This window comes from Polypterus senegalus, chromosome 12, assembly GCF_016835505.1.
Source record: "Polypterus senegalus isolate Bchr_013 chromosome 12, ASM1683550v1, whole genome shotgun sequence".
In the NCBI taxonomy this organism is placed as follows: Eukaryota; Metazoa; Chordata; class Cladistia; order Polypteriformes; family Polypteridae; genus Polypterus; species Polypterus senegalus.
In genome coordinates, this window is record NC_053165.1 from 106,634,641 (window position 1) to 106,653,983 (window position 19,343).

Below are 19,343 nucleotides of genomic sequence, written 5' to 3' on the forward strand. Positions count from 1 at the left end.
GGAGTGGGAGTGGGAGTGAGTGAGTGCGTGCTTTGCCTTTTATTAGTATAGATTTCCAAGCTGCATAAACTTGAATGCTTATTCAATTTAAGAATATCAGGCGATATGTATTTGTGTAATGAGGGAGGGTGTAGCCTGAGGAGACCAACACTCTATATCACTCTCCAAATTGCTAAGATATTGGGGCGTGATTGTAGAACCATCAAGCGTTTTGTTGCAAATAGTCAACAGGGTCACAAGAAACGTATTGAGAAAAAAATATGCAAATTAACTGCCACAGATTTGAGAATAATCAAATGTGAAGCAACCAGAAACCCGTTACCCTCTAGTGCTGTTATATTCCAGAACTGCAACCTACCTGTAGTGCCTAGAAATACAAGGTGTTCAGTGGTCAGAGACATTGGCAAGGTAAGGAAAGCTGAAACCCGACCACCACTGAACAAGACTGGGTCAAGGAGTATCTGAAGACAGATTTTTCAAAGGTTTTATGGACTGATGAGATGAGAGTGACATTTGATGGACCAGATGGATGGGCCCGTGGCTGGATCAGTATTGGACACAGAGCTTCACTTCGACTCAGACGCCAGCAAGGTGGAGGTGGGGTACTGGTATTTGCTGGTATTATTAAAGATGAGCTAGTTGGTCCTTTTCGGGTGGAATATGGACTCAAATTGAACTCCCAAACCTACTGCCAGTTGTTAGAAGACACTTTCTTCAAGCAGTGGTACAGGAAAAAGTCAGCATCTTTCAAAAGGACCATGATTTTTATGCAGGACAATGCTCCATCACATGCATCAAAGTACTCCACAGAGTGGTTAGCCAGTAAAGGCCTTAAAGATGACAGAATAATGACATGGCCCGCTTCCTCACCGGACCTAAACCCTATTGAGAACTTGTGGGCCCTTCTTAAGCAGGAGATTTACAGGGAAGGAAAATAGTGCACCTCTCTGAACAGTGTCTAGGAGGCTGTGGTTGCTGCTGCACAAAAAGTTGATTGGCAACAGATCAAGAAACAGATTCCATGAATGGAAGGCGTATTGCCATTATTGAAAAGAAGGGTGGCTATATTGGTCACTGATTTTTTTTTCCATGCCAGAAATGTTTATTTGGAAATTATGCTTTGTTTGTTTATTATTCTCCATCCATTTATCCATCCAATTCTGTTTATCTTAGATCAGGTCGTGGGGGCAGCAGCTTGAGCAGAGATGCCCAGACTTCCCTCTCCCCGGCCACTTCTAGCTCTTCCGGGGGAAACCAGAGGCGTTCCCAGGCCAGCCTGGAGACACAGACCCTCCAGCGTGTCCTGGGTCTACCCTGGGGCCTCTTCCCGGTTAGATGTGCCCGCAGCACCTCACCAGGGAGAAGTCCAGGAGGCATTCTGATCAGATGCCCAAGCCACCTCATCTGAATCCTCTCAATGCGGTGGAGCAGCGGCTCTACTCTGAGCCCCTCCCCCTATCTTTAAAGGAAAGCCCAGACACCCTGCGGAGGAAACTCATTTCAGCCGCTTGTATTCGCAATCTCTTCTTTTGGTCACTACCCATAGCTCATGACCATAGGTGAAGGTAGGAACATAGATCGACTGGTAAATTGAGAGCTTTGCCTTATGGCTCAGCTCCTTTTTCACCATGACAGACCAATGCAGAGCCCGCATCACTGTGGACACCGCACCGATCCACCTGTCGATCTCACGCTCCATTCTTCCCTCACTCATGAACAAGACCCCGAGATACTTGAACTCCTCTATTTGGGGCAGAATCTCACTCCCAACCCTGACAGGGCACTCCATCCTTTTCCGGCTGAGGACGAAGGTCTTGGATTTGGAGATGCTGATTCCCAACCCAGCCGCTTCACACTCAGCTGCAAACTGATCCAGAGAGAGCTGAAGATCATAGCCTGGTGAAGCAAACAGGACAACATCATCTGCAAAAAGCAGTGACCCAATCCTGAGTTCACCAAACCGGACCCCCTCAGTGCCCTGGCTGCGGCTAGAAATTCTGTCCATAAAAGTTAGGAACAGAATCGGTGACAAAGGCAGCCCTGGCGGAGTCCAACTCTCACTGGAAACAGGTTTGACTTACTGCCGGCAATGCAGACCAAGCTCTGACACTGGTTGTACAGGGACCGAATAGCCCTTATCAGCGGGTCCAGTACCCCATATTCAAGGAGCACCCCCCACAGGATTCCCTGAGGGACATAGTCGAACGCCTTTTCCAAGTACACAAAACACATGTAGACTGTTTGGGCAAACTCCCATGCACCCTCCAGGACCCTGCCAAGAGTGTAGAGCTGGTCCACTGTTCTGCCATCAGGACTTGAACCATACTGTTCCTCCTGAATCCGAGGTTCGACTATCTGACGGACCCTCATCTCCAGGACCCCTGAATAGACTTTTCCAGGAAAGCTGAGGAGTGTGATCCCTCTGTAGTTGGAACACACCCTCTGGTCCCCCTTCTTAAAGAGGGGGAATACCAGCCCGGTCTGCCAATCCAGAGGCACTGTCCCCGATGTTCATGTGATGCTGCAGAGGCGTGTTAACCAGGACAGTCTTGCAGCATCCAGAGCCTTGTGAAACTCCAGGTGTATCTCATCCACTACCGGGGCCCTGCCACCAAGTTTTTTGACCACCTCGGTGACGTCAGTCTCAGAGATGGGGAAGCCCACCTACGAGTCCCCAGGCTCAGCTTCCTCATTGGAAGGCATGTTAGTGAGATTGAGGAGATCTTCGAAATACTCCCCCCACCGACCCAAAACGTCCAGAGTTGAGGTCAGCAGCGCACCATCCCCACCATATATAGTGTTGACACTGCACTGCTTCCCCCTCCTGAGACGCCGGATGGTGGACCAGAATCTCCTCGAAGCCGTCCGAAAGTCGTTCTCCATGGCCTCCCCAAACTCCTACCATGCCAGAGTTTTTGCCTCAGCAAACACCGAAGCAGCATTTCACTTGGCCTGCCGGTACCTATCAGCTGCCTCCAGAGTCCCACAGGACAAAAGGGTCCTGTAGAACTCCTTCTTCAGCTTGGCAGCATCCCTCACCGCCGGTGTCCACCAATGGGCTTGGGGATTGCCACCATGACAAGCACCGACCACCTTACGGCTACAGCTCCGGTCAGCCGCCTCAACAATAGAGGCAAGGAACATGGCTCATTCGGACTCAATGTCTCCCACCTCCCTCGGGACGTGGTCGAAGTTCTGCCGGAGGTGGGAGTTGAAACTATTTCTGACACGGGACTCTACCAGACATTCCCAGCAGACTCTCACAACATGTTTGGGCCTACCAGGCCTGACCGGCATCTTCCCCCACCATTGAAGCCAACTCACCACCAGGTGGTGATCGGTTGACAGCTCCGCTCCTCTCTTCACCCGAGTGTCCAAGACATGTGGCCGTAAGTCCGACAACACAACCACGAAGTCGATCATCGAACTGAGGCCTAGAGTGCCCTGGTGCCAAGTACACATGTGAACACCCCTATGCTTGAACATGGTGTTTGTTATGGACAATCCATGATGAGCACAGAAGTCCAATAACAAAACACCACTCGGGTTCAGATCGGGGCATTCCTCCCAACCACGCCCTTCCAGGTCTCACTGTCATTGCCCACATGAGCACTGCAGTCTCCCAGCAGTACGAGGGAGTCCCCAGAAGGCATACGCACAAACAACAATTAGGACCCATCCCCCCACCCTAAGGCGGAGGGAGGCTACCCTCTCATCCACTGGGGTAAACCCCAATGAACAGGCTCCAAGTTGGGGGGGGTGGGGGGCAATAAGTATGCCCACACCCGCTCGGCGCCTCTCACCGGGGGCAAATCCAGAGTGGTAGAGAGTCCAGCCCCTCTCAAGAAGATTGGTTCCAGAGTCCAAGCTGTGTGTCGAGGTGAGCCAGAGTATATCTACCTAGAACCTCTCGATCTCACGCACTAGCTCAGGCTTCTTCTCCTTCAGAGAGGTGACATTCTACATCCCAAGAGCCAGCTTCTCTAGCCGAGGATCGGACCGCCAGGGTCCCCGCCTTCAGCCACCACCCAACTCACACTGTACCCTACCTCCTTGTCCTGTCCCATAGGTGGTGAGCCCATGGGAAGGGGGACCCACGTTGCCTCTTCGGGCTGTGCCCAGCCGAGCCCCATGGGTGCAGGCACGGCCACCAGGTGCTTGCCGTCGAGCCCCACCTGCAGGCCTGGCTCCAGAGGGGGCCCCGGTGACCCACGTCCGGGTGAGGGAAAATGCCATCCAAATTTTTTGCTCTTCATAGGAGGTTATGTTGAACCGCTCTTTGTCTCATCCCTCACCTAGGCCCAGTTTGCCTTGGGTGGCCCTACCAGGGGCCAAAGGTTATTATTCTCACTTTAACAAATGAAAATAAACAAGAGAGATCGGGAAAATGTAAATTTTTGATTTAGTTGCATAATAATTCTGCACACTAATAGTTGCCTAATAATTGTGCACACACATGTATTCCCCTGATAATGTTCACACTCACATTTCCTTTGCATAACATTCAGGTTTCAGGTTTATTAACATTTTGGATTGACTGATGGCACTGTATTTGTTTCATATTAAAATTAATCCCAAAAATACAACTTGCCTAATAATTGTGCACACAGTGTATATGGAAAATCTTCATAGCTTCTAAAATGTCAATAATACAGCCGCGGCAAAACTGTATACTAAAATGATTTTAAGAGTTTTAAGAAGAAAGAAATGAATATACTTGTGGTACATTGAGCTGACAGTTTATTTGATACACTTTCCACCTTTACATAATTTTTACATTCCAAACTTTCAGTCATATGAGATGGTAAGGTATAATTTAGAAAAAACAGTATTTCTAGCTATCAGTAGTGTTCAACCAAGCACTGGAATTCACAAAATAAATTACCTTACTAAATGTGAATGGAGCATGATCGTTGGCTCAAGCATGTAGGATCTAGGGAACATCTCCCAAACAGTTGACATCATGGGCTTTTTATGCATACCCTTTTATTAGGGCTTAACAAATTTAGTGTGAAAAGCAAAAAATTACCAGTGATCAGAAATCATGTAAATGAAAACAGCATGTTTATTTGTGGACTGTTAAAGGAGAATGGTTTGAATCATAAAAGCAAACAGATGGGCCCTAACCAAAACTCATCTGACTTCAAACTGATGTGCATAAAGTTATTTCAGAATGCATCATGTATTACTTTGTGGATGGATGGATTACTTTGTCTTAAATTGGATACCAATGTTGTCAGCAAAAATTCACTGCTTCTCTCTCTCTTTCAAAATGCTATATCAAAACTAGACAATTAAAAACTGAAAGATTCTGTTTTCATCCGCATCATAGTGGTGACAAAAACAACATTCTATTAGATGTCAACAGTACTGGCAGACAATGACAGTATGATGGTGTGGGGATTTTTTTGGGCACATACTAGGATCCCAGATACCAACTGAACTATGCCTAAAGGTCAGCATCACTGCTGATCAAGCGCATCAATTCACTGCTACAGTTTATCCACCCTAAGCCAGACACTGTAAGACAACATATCATACTGCAAGTATTCAAACCAAATGATTCTAGTAACAGGTCATTAAGTTTTCACTGGTTCTGTTACATGCAAAGTGCCTGGTCCTCAAGAGCACCATACATAAAGGCCAAAACAGGAGCAACACACTATTTGATATGTGTTCATTAGTAAAATGGTTACCTATGTATACCTTTGCATTCTCATATTTATATTTAGCTAACAATCCACATTTTGTCAGTAGCATAACTTAAAATGCTTAGGTAAACAAGACAAAACTGCAAAATGTAAAAAATAAATAAACAGATACTGTGTACTATAATAAAAACAACAGATAGACTATTGTTTTTTTTACAATAGTGGATACAATTTACTCATTTTTACTAGTGGAGCTTTCACAATCTACACTGCATGGATTTTCTGTAAAAGCTCTGCTTCTCCTTCCACATCCCAAAGACTTGTTTGCTGGATTAATTGACAACTCAAAATTGGCCTGGTACAAGAGACTATAAACATATGCATGCAAATGTGTCCTGTAAAGTACAGAAGCCCCTTTCATGGTTGGTTCCTGCCTTATACACAATTATGGTGGAATACATTCCATAGTGGTTAAACACAAGAATACATAACATACTGGGTATGACACAGTAATCCTGCACTTAAGTTTTTCTGAGCAACTTTCGGCAAACAGAACTTTAACTTTTCTGAAAGGAGATGAAAACCCACCCACTCTGGTTGAGCAGTTCAAGTAAGAAATATTCAGTATTAACAAATCTATAAAAACAATGCATAACACACTGTATAAGTAAAAAAAAAAGTACAATTTTTGGCTAAACAGTTTCACAAGCTGACAGGTTTACAGGTATCATGGTTTGAAGTTTTGTTGGACTAGGATAAGAAGCATGAGAATGAAAATGGCTAACACTAATGCATTTTCCTGATATTTTATATTAGATAAAGCAATTCAAACAAAGCAGTATTACTGCAATATGTGTTAATTTATTGTTAAAAGGATGCACTGATGCACCAGCTAAAAAAGCTCAAAAAGAATACCATGGTGCATTCGTTTCACTTAGATCTGAAAGAAGGGGAAGCACTACCTTTTCCAATAGAACATTCACAATGAAGGCATCTGACAATTTCTAAAAATGTGTAAAACATAAATTAACTACAAAATATCATTTCTACAAGCAAATATAGAAAAAAAACATACTGTATAAATGGTTTTGGGCTCAGAAACAGACATTAATAAAAGGGGAAAAGCATCACATCAGAGAACATTTTCCCATGTGCCAACTGTGCAGCGTTTTTTTGTTTAAATTTATATTTAAAACTCTAAATCCAAAAGTTTAGATGCCACCCATAAAACACCACCACCTTCTGTACTCAGCGAGCAGCAAAGAATATTTTTTTTTTCTACAGATTGATTGCAAAACGCCTTAGCAAGTTTATTCATGTATTCAATTCTTTGCCTTCTACATATGATCCAAGTTCAGAAGGAATGCTCCTCCTAGCAAAACACCTGCTTTACAGACAGTTTTTCATTTTGCCATAGTGGACAAACTTGCAAGTGATATTTAATGACTTTACATGACAAGGACCAATAAAACAGAAGAATGTTCATCACTAATAAAGTCAAATCAATATAAAATCCACAAAAGTAGAACTACAATACTTTCATATTCATTTCTGAATGTAAGTAACCTAAATGTTACACATTTTTTCAATACTTTTCTTACAATGGACAAGACCATGTGGTTCATTAATTAATTTTGAACCTGCTTCACTACATGGTCTAAGATAAGTTATGGGCAGCCACAACACACAAGGCAGAAACCAACCCTTAAATGAGATGTCAGCCCTTTTTCAGCACTGTCTCTCCCTTTCAAAATGTTACACCACTGAAAATTGAAAATATATTATAAAACTTAAGGTAATAATAGATCACCACCAAAAAACAATATTCTTATTAAGAGCTGAACAGGAGAAAACACAAAACAATACCTAAATGTAGTTTTTAAGTGGGCTAATATTTACCAATCACTGAATTTAACAAAAACAAATCTCACCAAAGAACAGCATAATCATCATCTGATTAACTTAATGAACTAACTCAGTAAACAAAAGATAACAAGAAAGTACACATATCAATATAGACTGAATTAGAGATCTAGAAATTTAGGAACGTACAGCAATATTTAGACTAATTCTACAAAAGAATATAAAATCAGTTTTTGCCATTATTAATGAATTATACATATGCACACACAGCCCAACTATACTAGCTCACTGTTAACATAATTTAACAAAAACAAACATTAGAAATCATACACACTATACCATTGTCCTGTAAAATGCAATGCAGACTAATTTAATATCTTTATATGAATACCTTGCTTCAAATACTAACTATACTATTTAACTCTGCAAACGGTGCATCCCAGATCTCCAGTAATAAAATTATCAAATAAATCACTGTACTAATCACAAAAATAACCGTTGCATATATCAGAGTCAAGCCATTACTTAAAATATGTAAAAGTGAGCATTAAATACAAAATAAAAAAGCAGATTGTTTGCTTTAAGTACCTTAACATTATGATATATTATCAAACTTTTACTGTTTTATCATTAATAAATTTACAAAACTAAATTAAATCTGTGCCTGCAGATTGTACATATTTTATCTTCTTTAAAATACTGCACGAAAAAGGAATACATTACAAAAAACTAAGATAAAAGTCCACTAGCCAAATCTTTAACATTAAATGTCAGTAAACCACATTTACCAAAAGATGGATCTCATGCGATAATTTGTGATACTGATATACAAGCCTTTTCCGTAAGAATTCTGTGCACATAATGGTATAGCTGATTAATAAATCTGCATGTAAAATTATTTGCAGTAACACCACATGGAAATTAACAAACTGACCCTCTAAGTACTTTTTTTGGATTCACTAAACCTCCACTTTATAAATTGCATGCAAATGATGCAGGTGATATAAAACATTTCTTTTTACATCTTTGTAAAGGACATTATAATATTTTTTCTCTGGGAAACTCTCCTTCATGGTGATATTTCATCCACCTCAACTTAAAAATTAAGAAATAAAAATGTTTTCTGGCAAATAATACTATAACATACTAAATGGCGTGTAACTTGCTTTTATATGTTAAAATTACACTTCATAAGCTTCTTAGTTGGTCAAATTTCCCAATACAATTCAGTTTACTAAGAGCTTTTCATATGGCTGTTAACATGCATTTGCAAATGGAAGAAATGTTTATACTTATTCAAATATTGCCGGAATCTCTAAAAACTGAGTAGCAAATTTCTTTTCTAAAATAAACCTAATCTTGAACATTAATAAGTAACAAGATTACATTTTTATAACATTTCTTTAACTTTGGTCGTTACCAATTTATACCTATTTCTATCCAATCTGTTAAACTTTCCTTAACCACGGGTCACGTGCAGGCCAGATACATTACCCTTTCAAGACAGGTTGCCTTACGATTGAGAATACGGGTTAGCACTTTTGCCTCCTCATAATGGACAGATCACATTACATTTAAGGCAGCTATCACGATCTCCTTGAACCTACCACGTAACTAATACTTTAGATTCTGCACTCGTCTTGTAAAAGTTAAACTCTGCAATTTCTTTTTATACATCGGGACCCAACACTAAAACGCCCTCCTTATGCCTTAAAGGCCAGTTAGCCAGGGTGTTACGGTAAACCTCAGTGACTGTAATGGGAAAGAGAGCTTGTTGCTTTCCTTGTCGGCCTCTAACTGACCTACGTAATATTCGCCATTCCTATTGAAATCATAATTTATAGACCCCGAAGATCATCCGAACACTCACTTCCCAACTTTAGGTTTCCAAAGCCGGAGCCGGACGAGCTACCAGCTGCGGCCTGCGATGCGCCGGCCTTTCCTGCAGCGCCCCCAACGGCGGCAGTACTAGATCCGCCGTTAACTCCAGGTCCTCCCGGCGGCTCGGCGAACGAGCTAGTCCTTTGCCGCCCGGTGCCGCTCATATCTACTGGAAACGGTGTTGCGAGGTAAACCCGATCTCAGAAGTCGCTCAGTAGATGAATACAAATCCTCAGCTAGTCCAGGTGCCTTGAGCCGGCATTCAGACTCTCTCGACGGGGAACTCTGTCTCGTCTGGATTCAGGGAACAGCGCGACGTCACCCCTCCCATGCAATGTATTCTGGGAAATGAAGTCCCGCGGCATAGCGTTTCCCTGCCTATAGGCTAAAAAGAAGTGAGATTTTCAAAATAAAACTACATTTCCCGTGACCATGCAAAGAACAACTCGCTTTTCTATAATGGGGGTAATCGGGAATAGTAGCTTTTGCAACTCATTATAAAACCTAATTAAAAAACCCAAACGTCCAGAAACCATTGCAGAAATTACCTCTACTACTTTTGCTACAGATTTCTGGGAAATGAAGTAAACACCTGTAAATAATGCTTGAATTACTCGTATGGACAGTGCACTTGTCCGTTTGTTTAAGTTCAGATCTTTGAGCTTGTGTATTATGCATAGAACTGTAATATACATTTTAAGTCACTGATATACGTATTATTTTACATACAGCAGAGTATATATAATAACTAAATATATTAGGTAGCCTCTTTATAGTTTATGAATGAGTTTCAAAAGAAAATTAAAGACGTAATGCTTCCGTTTTATAATTTTCATGAGTAGATGGCTATACAACCAGTGCTTCATGACTCTATCCTTCTTTTCTAGTTTTTCAGCTTGTAAATAACCATTACCTAATGTTTCCTTATGCAGATAAACAATGCAGTCCCCCACTAACTCACTAACTCCACATACTGCATATGTGTATGAAAAGAATAGGTGCTTTAAAGCTTTATCTAGATGTTGTTGTTATTTAACGTGCTTTAAGGCTTTATCTAGATTTTGTTGTTATTTAAAAATCGTTTTATCTAGATTTTGTTGTTATTTAACAATCAAAAAATCTATCTCTCATAAAACAAATTCTAGCTTAAATACTATTATTTGTTGCAATGTTCCCAACTTTTTTGAAATGTGTCCCACCTCTGACTCACTGTGTGATCCTGGACAAGTAACTTAATCTACCTGGGCTTTACCCATAGGAAATATATGTAAACAATTGTATTCTGAAATTGTGTTCTCTATAGAAATGTGACATACACATAAAGGTTCAACATTTGTATTGAATTATTCAGTCTATGGTAGTTCACTCTGTGTCATTCTACATGTTAATCACTGAAGTGTATAGTTTATTAATAACACAGGGCATTTAACATACATTCATAAAAAGCTTGTAGTAGACCCAAGTAACATAAACTTGTCAACTGGTAAATAAAAAGGTCAAGTGGTTCAACTATATAAACATTTCTCCCATATGATATTGTGATATCTTGTACAGAAACAGAAATAATTGATATCTTTTTATCTTTTGTAACAAATCATTTATTGTCACAAGGTAGATACAGTATATCAAGTCTTATGCAGTAGTCTAACCAAGTCTTGGCTTTAAATGGTCAAGTTACAATTAATGTGAGAATTAAAGAAATTAAGACACTTGTGTAGATTTTCACCTTGAAGAAAGTTGAGTATTTTACTATATTTTAAGTTCAGTAGTAAAGTACTTTAAATATGGATTCAGAATAAATGATATTAGCTCATTATCAGTGCACCTTCTTTAGATAGATAGATAGATAGATAGATAGATAGATAGATAGATAGATAGATAGATAGATAGATAGATAGATAGATAGATAGATAGATAGAAACTTTATTAATCCCAAGGGGAAATTCACATAATCCAGCAGAAATATACTGATACAAAATAAATAAATAAATAAATAAATATTAAATTAAAGAGTAATAAAAATGCATGTAAAAGCATACAATAACTTTGAGTAATGTTAGCATTTACTCCCCCGGGTGGAATTGAAGAGTGGGGGGAGGAACGATCTCCTCAGTCTGACAGTGGAGCAAGACAGTGACAAAAGACTGTCACTGAAGCTACTCCTCTGCCTGGAGATGACACTGTTAAGTGGAGGCAGTGGATTCTTCATGATTGACAGGAGTTTGCTTAATGCCCGTCACTCTGCTACAGATGTTAAACTGTCCAGCTTTACTCATACAATAGAGTCTGCCTTCTTAACAAGTTTGTCCAGGCGTGAGGTGTCCTTCATCTTTATGCTGCCTCCCCAGCACACCACCGCGTAGAAGAGGGCACTTGCCTCAGCTGTCTGGTAGAACATCTGCAGCATCTTATTGCAGATGTTGAAGGACGCCAACCTTCTAAGAAAGTATAGTCAGCTCTGACCTTTCTTACACAGAGCATCAGTATTGGCAGTCTAGTCCAATTTGTCATCCAGTTGCACTCCCAGGTATTTATAGGTCTGTACCCTCTGCACACAGTCAGTCTCCTCTGATGATCACAGGGTCCATGAGGGGCCTGGGCCTCCTAAAATCTACCACCAGTTCCTTGGTCTTGCTGGTGTTCAGGTGTAATTGGTTTGAGTTGCACCATTTAACAAAGTCTTTGATTAGCTTCCTGTACTCCTCCTCCTGCCCACTCCTGATGCAGCCCACAATAGCAGTGTCATCAGCGAACTTTTGCATGTGGCAGGACTCTGAGTCGTATTGGAAGTCTGATGTAAATAGGCTGAACAGGACTCGAGAAAGTACAGTCCCCTGCGGCACTCCTGTGTTGCTGACCACAATGTCAGACCTGCAGTTCCCAAGATGCACATATTGAGGTCTGTCTGTAAGATAGTCCACGATCCATGCCACCAGGTGTGAGTCTACTCCCATCTCAGTCAGCTTGTCTCTAAGGAGCAGAGGTTGGATGGTGTTGAAGGCGCTAGAGAAGTCCAAAAACATAATTCTTACAGCACCACTGCTTCTGTCCAAGTGGGAGAAGGATCGGTGTAGCATATAGATGATGGCATCCTCCGCTACCACCTTCTCCTGGTATGCGAACTGCAGAGGGTCGAGGGCGTGGCGGACCTGTGGCCTCAGGTGGTGAAGCAGCAGCCGCTCCATGGTTTTCATCACATATGACGTCAAAGCAACAGGCCGGAAGTCATTCAGCTCACTAGGACGGCATACCTTTGGGACTGGGGTGATATAAGATGTTTTCCAAAGCCTTGGGACTCTCCCCTGTTCCAGGCTCAGGTTGAAGATGCGCTGTAGAAGACTCCCCAGTTCCAACGCACAGGCCTTCAGCCGTCGTGGCGATACACCATCTGGACCCGCTGCTTTGCTGGCACGAAGTCTCCTCAGCTCTCAGCTCACCTCTGCTGCTGTAATTGTGGGTGGGGATGTCTTTCCTATGCTGGTATCAGCAGAAGGATGGTTGGAGGATGCAGTACTCCGAGGTGAGAGTGGGTTAGGGTGGTCAAACCTATTAAAGAAGTTGTTTATTTGGTTTGCACTCTCCACGTCTCTCTCTATGGTGGCGCCCCGCTTCGAGCTGCAGCCAGTGATAATCTTCATCCCATCCCACACTTCCTTCATGCTGTTATTCTGCAACTTCTGCTCCTGCTTTCTACTGTACTGCTGTTTCGCCGCCCTGAGCTGGACTCAGAGTTCCTTCTGCACGCACTTGAGCTCATGCTGATCACCGTCTTTAACTTATGCTCTGGTTCAGAAGTTATTTGGTGCAGATGAAACTTAAATTATGCACAGCTATCAGAACAGAGAGAGAGAGAGGTTAGGAGCGTGCACTGATATGCTGGATCTATAATTTGATCTCTGTTTGTCATTGACAAAATATAACAAGGTTCTAATGTGTATTACAAGCTACCTTATACAAAGAATATTAACACTTTTCACAGTGTATGGTTTTATTTGTTTCATAAAATATATAGTAACTTTGAAAATATGTGGACACTTACTGTGCATTTTACTCAGCACAACAATAAAGTTAATTCCATTATAAAAAATTGAAGGGATTCTAGGAACATCAGATAAATGCTATTAAGGTCCTGACTAAACTGACCATTATGGCTTTGTCCATTCTGGCCCTTGTAATTATCCTCTGTCCCTTACTGGTTATGAGTTGTGAGTGTACTAGAGCAAGAATGACTCTTATGACATCACCAATACAGAGACTGCCCATTGTCTATGTAAAGCATTTTGAGCAGTTAGAAAAAGAACTATATACAGTACATGTCATTAATTATATTTATTATATTATATTTATTTATTATATTATATTATTGGGTGGCAGCATAAAGATGAAAGACGCCTCACGCCTGGACAAACTTGTTAAGAAGGCAGGCTGCATTGTAGGAGTAAAGTTGGACAGTTTAACATCTGTGGCAGAGCGATGGACATTAAGCAAACTCCTGTCAATCATGAATAATCCACTGCATCCACTGAACAGTGTCATCTCCAGGCAGAGGAGTCGCTTCAGTGACAGACTTTTGTCACTGTCTTAATGTGAATTTCCCCTTGGGATTAATAAAGTATCTATCTATCTATCTATCTATCTATCTATCTATCTATCTATCTATCTTTCTAGGTAATACTTACAGGACAAATACTACAATTAATCGATAGATAGATAGATAGATAGATAGATAGATAGATAGATAGATAGATAGATAGATAGATAGTGCAGAAATAGCAAAATTAACGTAAACAATAAATGTCATCATGGATCTATGTCAATGGTAAAACCCCAAAGTTAAAATGAATAATTACATCTTTAATTCTCTAATGATAACAAAATAAAATGTCTTTTGAGCTCCATTTAAATATCTGGTGTGCATGATTTAGAGAGAAATAAAAACTTAAAGATAATTAATTACTAGGCATGGCCACTGCAAAGCTCAGTTTGAGAACACCAAGTGTTTTGGTTGAGTGCCTTTCAAGTGAAGTTTAATGATAATTTTAACGAAGGTAGAAAGCCACAATAGCCTAGTTGTTTGAATTAGTAACATAATTATTACGTTGGGTTGGCTGCAAGAGTTATTATCCAGATCTGCAACAGCGAGCAAATAACATCCATCTTGCCATGCCTTCCCTGGTTCCCTGTGTCTTATAGGATTGAAAATAAAATTTGATTACAAACCTAAAAACCTTTAAATGCCTTTGGAATGGACTATATCAGTAACCTCCACCATCACTATGTTCCCGTTCACCACTAGTCCCCAAATTAACCTTTTCTCTAAGGGTGACAGAGCTCTTAGCTCTATAGCGCCTGAGTGATGTTTTATGCTATTTCGAGATTGCTGATCATGAATATATGTATTTTTGATATTTGATTCTTTCAGGAGGTCCTAGCTCTCTAAGAGCCGCCACTCCCAGAAGTTTAAAAATGACAAATTTCAAACATTTGTATATTATTTAAGATTATTTCAGGGTCAGTGATTAGAAATATGTTATTTTGATTTTTGATCCTTTACTAAGGATGAAGCTCTCTATTGACCACTGTGAAAAACGGCAAATTTCTATTTCAATTGAGAATATTTAGACTTTAAATTGAAGCACACATTTTAAAATTTCAAATAACTGGGACAACTATTCTTGTTTATTATGTACTGCTACCTCATGAAGTAAAGCATTACATTTCTTATGCCCTGAGGCTTACACTAATTCAGGCTTTTTCACTGTATAAAAAAAAAAAAAAGCTAAAAACTCATTTGTTCAGGAAGGCATTTAACTTGCCCTGACTTACTGACCCTTCTTTCACTTTACTCTCTCTTTCCAAGTGTTCAGAATGATTTGCATTTCTATCGCAAACTATATTTGTTCATGGTTTTGTAATACTTTGTATACAGTAGTTTGTACTTTTATTCTGGTTTATTGTTTTATTCTAATTTAAAGCTTTGTGTTTCCTGTAGTTATTTTTATTTAGTGTTTTAAGCGGATATTATTTGTTTGCATTGTTGTATACGTCGTTGTTCATTTTGAGTTTCTGTGAATCGCTCGGATCATGGCAAAGGCGCTGTACAGATGAAATTTATAATTGGTCTGAATAAGGATTTCAATAGCATTCTGAACCTAGTATTGTGCAAAAAGTAAACCGTAACCTGATATATTGAATTATAAAAGTAATCTTAAACGAACCATACAACTATTGCCAAGACGTTAAAGCAAACCTACAACTATTGCCAAGACGTCGGTTGATATTTGCACACTAAATAATAAGACGTATTTGTTTTCTATGTAGTTCGAAAATATATTCCTCGTTTCCGTGTAATTGAAGGCTCAACTGCTTGAAACGCTAACTCGTTTTATTAAGTATCGGGTATATGTTAATGCATGAAATTGTATAAATGTTAATTTCAACATCTCGTCTAATGGGTCAGCTTTCAGCTACAACTGGGTGACAGTGTGCGGCCTACTGACGTCATAAGTAACCGCCTTAATTCGGCAAGTGGTCACGCTTTGATTGACAACTTGACTGTCCAATCGCTTTGTGCGGGATAACTCGACAGTGTAGCGGCTGGGCGATTCTAAGAGGCCGGCGACTCTAATCTGCTTTCGGGGTTTTCTACGGTTTTGGTTCCAATAAGGGTAATAAAAAGTGAGAAAAAAAATCTAGTGGAAAGCACGATTAACCAGCAGGTAACTAACGGTAAGTGGTGGGCAGATTGACGGGAGGTTCCCACGGCTGCGGTGTAAACGAGGAGGAGATACCAGCGAGAGCAGGGAGGGATGTCTGAGCCAGGCCGACTGGTTTCAAGACGTGACGAGAAAAAGGGAGAGCGCCGCCTGACGTCCGTCTGCTCGGGGAACGTCACTAATGGAGTCCCTGGTTTTCACTTGCTGGAAATTCTGATAGAGAATTGGAAAGAAAAGTCAAATGACTTGCGAGCTCTTGGTGCTTCCAGAGTCTGAGTTTTTGGTAGTGGAGTTCCGAGCCTTGTGATGCTTATTTGTTTGAGGTCTGCAATTAGCACTAATTAGGCCTCCTGCTGGAGTAACATGGAGGCCCCGCCAACTGAACACCACCGCTTGGGTATTTGCGGCCTTCCGACGAGAAGACGATCAAGCAGGCTTCTCGAGAAAAGGCACAGAGAATGCGAGAGCGCCGCGGAGAGGCTGCGCCCTGATAAGAAGGGAGCGGGGACAAACTGTTATGCTTGCTGCCATTCGGCTTCACGGGAACGCGCTAACACAGATGCAGTGAACGGCGCGAAATTTGTTAGGCTGATAAAAGTGGGCCTCTTTAGTAGCACAGAAATGTTTCCTTGATGTTCAGTAGTGCAGCCTGTTTCAGTGAGTGAAGATTGGTGATTTTGTTGACTAAGTAGTTATTCTCGGAGCAATATTATTCTGGTTTCTGTTTAAAATATTTGAATTGTAACAAACCTTGCATCCGACAGAGTACATAGTAGGAACATCAATTACATGTTTTTAAAATTTGAAATAACTTGTAAATTTGCATCCGTCTACGCAGGGTTGATGTCTTGTAATGGAATAAAGTAATTAAAGTTGACAATATGATTGGATGATTATATTTTTATTCTTTAGAATCAAAAAAGAATAAGCAATTTGATATTTCTAAATGTTGCATTTGTTTATAGAAAATACACTTATTTTAATAGGTTTACTTAGTTACATTTTTGAAAGGTTGTAAAATGTAGTTACAGTATTTTACAGCTTAGTATATATAAATGCACAAATTTACTTTTATTTTCAAATGGTTACCTTTATTGTAGTTTAGAAACAAGGCCATAGGAACAGAACTATTGACTCTTAGGATCTGTGAAATAGTGATTTACACATTCAGCAAGAATTGTGATTGCAGGGTCAGTGGTTTCATTAAGATTTTAAAGATAATATACTATTCTACCCAATATATTTTTAATTTCAAATTTTGTGGCATTGCTCTCAGTTTGTGTTTCCTCCTAGATTCATAATAAAGGTTTTGGACTGAGGATTAAAAATATAACTTGTTAAAGTCCTGTTAGGCCCATTTTAAAACATTAAACTGTTACTTTTATGGTGTCTTAGGGCTTATTAGTACTGAAATAATTTTTAAAAATCCATTAAAGTTTCCAATACCAATCTTTGAATACATTAATTTCCTAGTTTGTTTTCTTTGTACTGTATTGCTTATAAATTGAATTAATTACTTTAAGTGATTTCTCATTATAAAAAAGGGAAAACATGACTAAATTTAAAGTTTTGTCTCGCTCTGTTTATATTCAGAGACTCAAAGATATTTTGAATGGGGGGAGGAAAAAATATTGAGCATCAGTTAATGGATGTGAAACAAATATCAATTTCAGGCTGACTTTGTCTGCTCTTTACTTTTTAGTGGAGTTGCAGCTGAGTGTGAACTCTGAAGCGAAAACACTGTGATATGGAGTAATCTGTAATGCCTTTGGAAAAGGAGGAAAGGTGCATTTTAATTGTGCCTAGCAATTATTTTGGCAAACTTGAGAGTGTGAAATTTAAAAATTATATTGAGTTAGTCTACAATTGTATTTCTCAGTTGTGGGTAGAATAATATTTACAGTTGATCAGTATATCAATGAAATATTTTAATGGCCAATACATTGTACCCTTGTATGTGTGCTGCCTGAAATATTATTGAACAGTTTAACACATACACAGAGCTGCAACCCCCAATTAATGCAATCATTTGTACATATAATCAATAACCGGTACTTATTAATGAGATTTGGTACTTTCTATATACATTCACTTGCACTATTATTGGCATGCCTAGTAAAGAGGAAGAAAAAAAAAAACGCTTTTATTGTGAATTACCTTAATCTCATGCTAAAAAAGTGAAAGAAATCCAATCTTTAACAGAAATAAATTTATTCTAAATCCTTATTAAGAAATTATTATTTTTAACAAAATCGCACATGCCTCAATTATCCCTGCATTTAATGTTTTGTACAACTTCCTTTTTCCAATAAAATAACAACATTGTGTCTTTTCTTATAACATTATAAGTTTGGAGCATACAGAGCAGGGAATTCAGGGCCATTCCTCTTTGCAGAATCTCTCCAGATCATCCAGGGTCCGAGGTCCTCTGTTGTGCCCTTTTCACTTGAGTTCGCCCCACAGATTTTCAATGGGGTTTAAGTATGGGGATTGAGAGAGCCATGGCAATAACCTGATTTTTTGTATTCCTTTAAAAATTTTTGTGTTGATTTGGACATATTTTTCCCAATCATTGTCCTGCTGGAAAATCCAATGATGACCTAGTTTTATATTTTTGGCAGAGGCAGCCAGATTTAAATTTAGAATCTCCTGGTATTTCATGGAGTCCATTATGCCATGTACCCTAATAAGGTTCCCAGGGCCTTTGGAGTAAAAACAGCCCCACAACATCCCAGAACGTCCACCGTAATTGACAGCGGTGGTTAATTTTTTACAGAATGGCCTTTTTCCGCCAAGCCCAATTGAAGGGTTTTTTTTTTCCTTTCAGAAAGAACAATTTTCATGTTGTCTTACCATAGAACAATCAAACTTACAATAGTGTTCAGCGAACTCTAGGTGCATACATTTGTGGTTAAAGGACAGAAAAGGCTTTTTTTCTAGCATGCCTTCCAAATAATCTGTTTGCATGGAAGTTTTGGAGACTTGTTGATCTCAAGATGCTTCCTTTTTCTGTATTTATCCAACAGTGATCTTTGGGGATTTATTTTTATCCTGCTTACAATCCTTCTCACTGTATATGGCAGCAAAATAAACTAGGGTGCTATTCCAGGCAAGTAGGTAACAGTTCCAGCTGTTGTAAACTTTTTAACTATTGCCCTTAATGAAGATATGGGCATTTTCAGGCTAACAGCAGTTTTATATAGCCATTCTCTTACCTTTACTGTGTTTGTTT

At 39.8% G+C, this 19,343-nt stretch overlaps 2 protein-coding genes across 5 annotated transcripts in view; one reads left to right on the forward strand and one right to left on the reverse strand.

Annotated features, from left to right (window-relative positions):
* The window catches only part of gsk3ab (glycogen synthase kinase 3 alpha b), a 72,277-nt gene extending 62,546 nt beyond the window's left edge, over nt 1-9,731 (reverse strand). The window contains exon 1 of the mRNA XM_039773149.1: nt 9,385-9,731. Within this exon, the coding sequence (XP_039629083.1) occupies nt 9,385-9,559 (175 nt within the window). The 5' untranslated portion in view covers nt 9,560-9,731. The remainder of the gene's footprint in view (nt 1-9,384) is intronic.
* Nucleotides 9,732-15,926: 6,195 nt separating this feature from the next.
* The window catches only part of znf526 (zinc finger protein 526), a 29,467-nt gene continuing 26,050 nt past the window's right edge, over nt 15,927-19,343 (forward strand). For 2 of the 4 annotated variants that reach the window (XM_039773150.1, XM_039773151.1), the window contains exon 1: nt 15,928-16,124. The gene's annotated coding sequence lies outside the window, so the exon portion shown is untranslated. Of the gene's footprint in view, nt 16,125-17,813; nt 17,897-19,343 lie in introns of all 4 variants that reach the window. The other 2 variants (XM_039773152.1, XM_039773153.1) reach the window with 2 other exon arrangements.